Genomic DNA, 8,417 nt, shown 5'->3' on the forward strand with positions numbered 1-8,417 from the left:
AGTAGAACTGGAACCGAGATTATTAATTCTATATAATAATGTAACATTAATTCCATTTTCATAATTATTTCCAACAACTTAGTTTCAGGACCCCAATTCAGAATCCCTGAAGTTTTAAACGAATTTTGGAATTATTTAATTTTTAACGCTTAAATTTTGAATTAATTAATTTTAAAAGTTTCTAATTATAGGGCGTTCACTGGGAAATGACCGGGAATTTTTTGAGACTGGGAAGTAAGAGTGAATTTATTTTTTTACCGACAATTTGATCAATTTTCAGAAGAAAAATCTATCCAATCACGTGAAATATTACAAATACGTATAATGCAATTTAAAATAAGTTTGATTTTAACTTTTTCTTTTATAGTTCAATTGTTAACTTATCCAACTATGAAGTCATTCAGTTTACAATGTGTAATTCTAAAATCTGTTACTATCTAGATCTGGAATAGGTGAACAAGGGAGACGACTGCATTGCGAGGTGTAGATGCTCTGGGAAACTGACGGAACTTTAGTCGATGAGACCTAAACTAAGGAACGCTCCTTTCAGGGTGTCGTTCCATGTTATCCATGGAATCCAAGTTATAAAGTGTTCGTTGTGACAAAGGCCTAGTGGAAGCGCTTCTCAGCAAGGAGAAAAACCCGTAGCGGTGCCCAGAAAAGGAGAGCCCGCTTAGCGCGCCTTTAAATAGCAAACAAGGCAAGGGGGCAACAAGGCACAAGATACCATGGCTGCAGATCCATCTAGAGCAACTCCTCAGGATTGTTCTACGAGAAAGAGGAGAAAGGAATCCAAAGACACTCCCCGGAACAGGGAGTCGACAAGGCAGAAGGCTCTGGAATCACAGAGCCTTACGTTCGCGCAGATGCCTAACACCGCCCTGGTGAGAGTTGTTTTGTCGATTTATCCTGAAACATGCCTTAACTCCCAAGGAGCTGGACAGGTTGAGAGAGAAAATATCCGAGGAAACTAAAACATCATCCCGCGAGGGGTGCATTCCCAGATTCAACGACATCATCAGGTCGGGGTCCATTTAGTGGGGGCCGCAGACATCTGGTGGCAGGACTGAACAGTGGAGACACACCCAGCTTTTAGGGTCTTTCGGGAGTACCTGAGCTTCTATAGCCTCACTTTACGTATCAATTCTTGGAAGGTACAAACGGAACCAGACCGAAGGAGACGGTTTGGATTCTATCTGTAAGTATCCCCAGACTCTCAATGAGGGCTCTCGCTGCTCTAGATTGTCAACCCCATATAGGGGCGGGTAGGGTCACCTTTCGGGTAACACATCTGGGCCGCATAAGAGGAACAGAAGCATCTGGAGACCTCCCAAATAAGCCTATCAATGGATGAGCCGGGAATTTTCATTATACAGATTAATTTACACCACAGAAAAGACGCTTCGGCGGTTTTAATCAGGCGCATGGAACTGGTTCAAATAGTGCTTGCCTCACTTCAAGAACCCTGGTTATACAAGGAAAGGATTAATGCATAGCCGTCAAGGGTATGGATGCAATTTTGGTTCCTAAGTTCTGCTTCGGGGACCTCACCGTTAGTAAGGTGAGACTCAGGGGCAGAAATGCAGGAAGGGTAATGGTTTTCATCGCCTTGGCTTATTTACCTGGCAATGCTGAGGGTCCCCTATAGTTTAGATAGGTAAACCCACCATACAATGTGGGGGAGTACAAACAGCAGTGGCAGAGGAGGAGATTTAATTCAATAGCTAGCGGGTACTGAGCTGGATATTATAGTTCGTGGTGATACTTTCACATTCCAGATTAAAAAAAGGCACGAGATTCTCGATTTGATTCTATTTTCGGAAAAACTGAGGAGAGTGGCCTTCATTCCCAACCCTGGCAAGGAGCGCTACACTGCTGCTAAAGATTTCCTGTGGATCAGTTTAACGTTCTTCATTCTGAAGTTGTTAGAGAAGCTGGTCGATAGATATATCAGGGATGAGGTCCTTCTAGCCTCTCCGCTGCGCAGAAAGCAGCACGCCTTTCAGACAGGCTGATATGTAGAAACTGCGCTCGATGCTTGCGTGGCAAAATTGGAGCAGCAGCTAGAATAGGGACGGTATGTTGTAGGCACCTTCGTGGTCATATAGAGTGCCTTCAGCGATACCCCTGCAGAAGTAATCTGTTAAGAGACTCAATGTGTGGCATGTCAGACGAGTTTCTGTGGTGCATTTTAGCGGATGACTTCCTTCTTAGACTAAATAAGGAAGGATATTATATTCAGGTTTATGCGGATGACTTTGTAATCCTAATCAAGGGTGGGGGCGGGTCATTTGGAAACTTTAATGTGTCTTACAAGATCGGAGCTGCGCATCGTAGAGTTCTGGGGCGATAGCTCAGAGTTCATGGTAAAATCCGGAAAAGACCATCCTGGTGCTTTTAGCGAAAAAGAAAAAAGTGTCAAAAGCTAACGCCTTTGCATTCTGTGATGAGAGGCTGATGACCCTAGACTCATTTAAATACCTAGTAGCAATCCTGGATAGCATATTGAATTGGGCCAAGCCGCGGGAAATTGGAAAACTAGACATAACATCAGAAATGATTTGCAAATGCAAAAGTGCATTGAACCAACTTAAAAAAAAAGAATAACGTGACTACGTGATAAGCGTTCCTGGTTACACGGGGATTAACCGAAACGAAAAAGAGAACCGGCTAGCGAACAGTGGCGTAGTAATTACGTAGGACCGGAAACGATACTTGGACTAGCGTCTTGCTGCATTGGAATGTCCATAAAAAGCTGGACCCGGACGAAGCACCGGGAATGCAGGGAACAAACACACGCTTGCCGACAGACGAAAATTATCCCGGGCTAAAGGTTGAATGCATACAGGGCACAAGCACTTGAACTATCATATGCCCAGAGTAAGGTTTGGCCCGAAAGCAGAGTGCAGGAAATGCTGTAGAGATTATGAAGCGTCTCTGCATGTCTTGTGCCAGAGCCCATCATTAGCTAGGCTAAGGCAGCAAATCCTTGGAGATTACTTCATGGAAACTAAGGGAATTATTACGCTAGCAGTGGCTAACATCCTGGGCTTCCCCAAGAGGTCTGGAATTATAAATAAAATAAACTTCAAGAAAACATCAGAGGAGAGAGTAAGACCATGTAAGACGGGGCAAAATTAAAGCTTGCGTCTCTAGATGGAATGAAGTATCATAAAGTGACTGTAAGGACACTTGAGTGATGGCACGTGCAGTAGCAGCATTTGATGCACCAATGCCAGTGAGGGCAATTTTTACGCGACGTTTGTGAAACCCGAGTAATTGTAGTATAGGCTCTGTAAGCAAGGAAACCTCAGAACCCTGATTGAGCATAGCGCCAGCACGCACTTGAGATCTCTTAGGGCCGAGAAGGATAACCTGAGCAGCAGCGAGAAGTACGGAGTCTCTTGGAGTCGAAAGACTTGCTGTGTTACATCATGCACTAGTTGGAAGCAGGGAATCCTTATTACTTGGAGATAGGTCAGTTTTCTTCTCCAGATTCGCGATGGAAGTAACTTGCTTCGAATGAGCATGGTAAATGGACGAATGATGCTTATCTCTGCACATTGTGCACCTTCGGTTGGATTGACAATTTTGAAATCTATGAGCACCTAAGCAGTTCAAGCACAAACGTAAACGACGCGTTTCATTGCGACGTTCGTACGGAGACTTTTAAGATAATTCGGACAGGTACCGATATAGTGTCCTCCATTACAGAGTGGGCATTTACGAAAAGCTGATTTATCACGCGAATGAGAGCCGGCACTCGCATGTAAATCTCGTTGGAATTTGTTTCAGATTTTAATCGAGTAAGGATGGACCTTTTAATGGTTTTAGTGTCTGCAGCAATCATACCAAGTGCATGAGAAGGCTGTTCAAGAAATTGTACTAAGTCGTGAGAACTGGGAAACCGTTCCAATTTATTAATCTCTGTGGAAGCTGCCGTAGCTCTGGAGCCAGCCTGACGATCTTTGACGCTAGGGTCAGCCTCCCTCAGCTTACGAGATTCAGGATCTAGGCGGCTGGGTAACGCATGCGCCAACCATATTTCCCAATGCTCGACAGGCATTTCAAGATTTGTCAGCGCGCGCTCAATACGCTGAGCTTTATCGCTGAACGCACGCAAATCTTCGGCCGATTCCTTTTTTAAATATAGCAAATCCATCAAGGCAGTTAAAAGATTATTTACATTCAGGTTAGGATTGGAAAATCGCATTTTCAAAGTCGGTCAGGTTGATAAATAATTGGCATTGGTCTTTGCCACGTCTTTAACTGAATCAGCTGCGGAACCCGTGAGACATGATTTTATATATTTCAACTTCGTCACTTTGCTTAATTGTGAATTGTTTTGAAAATTTACCTGTATGTAGAATTATTTAATATTCTATCCAACGCATCGTCCAAAACATCTTCACTAATATCCTCATAATTAATCCGAATCCCCATCTTTTTCATCACGAAAATTTGCACATTTCGGAATTGGTCCGAATGAAGTGGAATTCCGATTATTGGAACTCCAAAATGGAGAGATTCCTGAAGGCCCAAAAGGCCACAGTGTGTTATAAAAACTCGAGTGTTGTTGTGACCTATGATGAAGAAAAGTTGTTTTTATAATTTTCAAAAAACCTTTAAAAACATTTTAAAGTTTTTTTAATAATAGGGACTGTCCATAAACTATGTTACCAATTTGAGGAGGGGGAGGGGCCTAACAAAAATATATAAGATTCTTTGCTTTAATATTACCCGTTTTTTCCTTTTTTAAAGAATTATCTTCAATGCTACTACTGGTGAATTGCTAACTTATCAGATGGAAGTCATGATGTTCGGGGCAGTGTCATCGCCTTACGTTGTTCTAGGGATCAAAAATAGCAACATCGAAGGATTTATAGAAGCGTTTGCAGAAGCATGCCGATCGATCGTCGAGCGCCACTACATGGAAACCGAAGAAGATGCTATCCGAAGAGCGCAAGAGGTAGCTTATTTCCATCAACGAGGTGGTTTCGAGATCAGAAACTGGATGTCCAACTCTCTAGAAGTTCTGATCTCGTTTTCTCTGGAAGCTGTCGCGCACCGAGGAGAGCAGCTATACTTCGGAGAAGAGGAATTCGCGCGAGTCCTGGGTGTGATCTTGTCATCAGAGAACGATGTACAGTAGACTCTACGACACTTCTCGTTTTCCGATTTCTCCTTCGTTCGCTTGCCCTCATTCCGTGTCTCATCTCACGCACATACATACGCGGCCGGCTTCGCCTACTACGCTGAACACGGCTTGACGCAGGAGAGAGGGTTATCTGACACTTCCTGTTCGCTTCCCCTACAGCCCCGAAAAAGATAAGTGTCGAAGAGTCTACTGTGCCCACCTTTAGCATTGATTAGCGGAGAAAAGCAGCCGACAAAACGGGAAGTTCTCAAATTCATAATGCAGTTTTTGATTCACTAGGCCTCTTGACAGTAATGGCGATTCGAGGTAAGATTCTGATGCAGGATATTTAGCAGTTTGGACTTGATTAGGATACTACTTCCAAACGAGTTGACAAAAAAGTGGATAACCTGGTTAGCAGACTTGAGAAAAGCTATCAAATTAAGAATTCCTCGCTACTACTCGCTCGGGATTGATAAGTTGCGTGACGTGCAACTTCATATCTTCTGCTGAGATGATAAACTCGCAACACACCTTAAAGATTTCGCAAAAATTCATTTCGACAGACTCACAGAACGTGAGAAAGTGGATCCGTGCTAAATCAAGGAGATACCCTTCGTTCGTGGCTCATCGAATTGCAGCGGTATTAGACCTGACTTCAGTACTGGAGTGGAAATGGGTTCCAACGAAGGAAGACGTGGCTGATGATGCCACTAGAGACACCGCGCACATCGAAGTGTCTTCCACCAGCCGCTGGTTGACGGGACCAGAATTCCTTATTAGAGGGCAAGATGAATGGCCGAAGAAACTCTCGAATGTCAGAGTTCTCTGACGATGCCAAAAGGAAACTCAAGCGTGAGGTAATTCTCCTGATTGGAAACTCAGAAACTCAGATGATCTAGTTGTCATTTGGAAGTACCAACTTCCCCGGAACCAGTAAATATGCGTAATCATATCTGCCCCGTATCCTGGTAAGAACAAGCTGATTCGGCTCGCGCATGTGCGAACCAGAACAGGAACCTACCGGAGACCAGCAACGACAATCTGCGTCCTCGAGATCCACAATGGTATTCCTACTTTAGGAATACAGGAAGGGGAATGTTGTGGACGAGCAGACATTGATTAGATCTAAAAATTGTAAGTCAGATTGAACACTCTTCACGAGTCAGCTCTGAGAAGGCCCATCGGAAAATGATGGAATTTTCCGATGAGTTGACGAGAGTGAAGGGTCGGTGAGAGGGGTGAGGGCGAGTGAAGAGTGGCGTCAGTTCGACAGTTGACTATTGATAAGGGCATCGATCGCACGCACCAAGATACTTTGCTTTCCGAAAAGCGGTTATTGATTTTGAATTGGGTTTTCCAGTAATTTTATTGTTATTTCGTTTTGTTTCATTCAACTTCACATCTTTCTCATGTAATAGACTGTCAATTTATCACTTTTATTCATAAGTTTTGTTATTAATCTTTGTTTCGTGCCATAATTTATTGTTTTTCTTGAATAAATTTAAATTCAGTGTATTGGTGTATTTTCAATCATTTTAACCGAAATACTTATATTTTTACGCGATTTACTAAATATTTTTCAGAAACTTATCAGCATTATTTGTCAAATGGTCCTTAGATAGCCGGATCCTTTCGAGGTGGATCCCATAGTGGCATATAACCCTCGCGGTCCGAAGGAACCGAATGGAGCCTATACAAAGTACCCATAAAAACCCCATTGGGTCCCCATTCGATTCGTTGTTAAAAAAATTAAAAAAACAGCAAACTCAACTTTTAAATTGTAGAAATTCAGATTCTACGTTAAAATTTGCATTAGGAACTGACGGAGTAATCGCAATACTGTTTCTTGTAGCGTTAAAAACTTTAAAAAATAAAATACCTGTCATTTACATGAGCCGAAGGCGACTTCAAGTGCATCTTCTTTTAGTAGCAGTTAATAAGCGTTCCTTGGGTAACTTTAAGAATTTTGTCTGGACGCTAGCGCCACGCAGTGGAAACCTCAGAGAACAACTCTGCGATGCAAGTGAGAGAATTTTATTTTTTAACTTTGCGCGCAACTTACTACTTGAGCTATTATCGATGCGCTTGAAGTCACCTTCAGCAGAAGGAGAATCCAAATTTCAACAGTTTAAAAGTTGATATTGCTGTTCTTTTTGAGTTTTTTAAAATTGAACCAAATGTGGTCCTTACGGGTACTTTGTAGAGGCTCCATTCAGTTCCTTCGATCCGCCAGGGAAGAGACAAAAATCATCCTATTTTCCCTACTTTGGGAGCATTTTCGGTAACTGTAATCACAAAAAGGCAAAACGATGCAGAATAAACGAGAAATTTGTGATAACGTAATGCCTACGTTACTTTGGTCGGGGGGGGGGGGACTAATAGGCCAAAGTTCGTAACATAGTTTATGAATGACACCTTACTTAGAACAGGAATTTGTGGAATCCAAGATAAAGTCTTCACATTCTCAGGGAGTCCTGGAGGGAGAGTTCTTATGTCCTTAATTTTGATTAGGACTCTTACTGGTGCTATTTTTGAAAAAGACGCATAGATCGCAAGTATTGTATACTTAGGTAAACTTTCTATCAGAACTGTTGATCCGAAAGTGAAGTAAACAACCCCACTTGTACTTTCATCCATCCACTGTTTTAATTCCTGAAAAATATATGGTAAGAAAAATGCTAAATTTAAATTTTGCGCCAGAATCGCGAAGGTCACATTTAAGCATAACCGGAATAACCCTTTTTTGTAACCATTTTGCCGTGAAATTCAAATGACAATATTTCGTTTTAGACAGAATTTGGAACCTACAGGAGTGAATTCTGCTTCATTTTCAGAAATATGAAGTCCTCCGACTTCAATAAGAGCTGTAGTGGTGGGTCTCACTCCAAAGAAAGAGTAATGAGTATTAGTTATGAGGAGGGCGACACTTTTTTCGATTTCTCTGATTGAAGGCATCTCAGGACTTAAATATTTTCGCATTGCTTCAGTCTGTAGATGTTCCGTTTGGGAAGTAAAGATTGTCGCACTGACAAATTTTAGTAAAGAATTCTTTAGACGATCTGATAAAGTTTTCATTTCCATGACGTCCATGACTGCACTTGGGAAAAATGCTGCGGATAGTGGATTGCCGATACTGTTCGAAACCCAAGCAGGTTCCAGGAAGGAAAGAGCTCCTACGATTGGGACTTTTAGAAAATGGCCCAATCCCAAGTAACAAGTCGCCCCGAAAAACTGAAAAGATAAAATTTTGTGTTTCATATATTTGTTTAATATCGAC

General features: G+C 42.2%; 1 protein-coding gene across 1 annotated transcript in view; it reads right to left on the bottom strand.

Annotated features, from left to right (window-relative positions):
- LOC117173368 (UDP-glucuronosyltransferase 2B31-like) overlaps window positions 1-8,417 on the bottom strand; it is a 32,445-nt gene that overhangs the window by 1,038 nt on the left and 22,990 nt on the right. The window contains exons 2-4 of the mRNA XM_033361888.1: window positions 7,949-8,371; window positions 7,561-7,792; window positions 4,358-4,583 (exon numbers count right to left, since the gene is read on the bottom strand). Of these exons, the coding sequence (XP_033217779.1) occupies window positions 4,358-4,583; window positions 7,561-7,792; window positions 7,949-8,371 (881 nt within the window). The remainder of the gene's footprint in view (window positions 1-4,357; window positions 4,584-7,560; window positions 7,793-7,948; window positions 8,372-8,417) is intronic.

The sequence above is a fragment of the Belonocnema kinseyi genome, chromosome 5 (assembly GCF_010883055.1).
Source record: "Belonocnema kinseyi isolate 2016_QV_RU_SX_M_011 chromosome 5, B_treatae_v1, whole genome shotgun sequence".
Lineage (NCBI taxonomy): Eukaryota > Metazoa > Arthropoda > Insecta > Hymenoptera > Cynipidae > Belonocnema > Belonocnema kinseyi.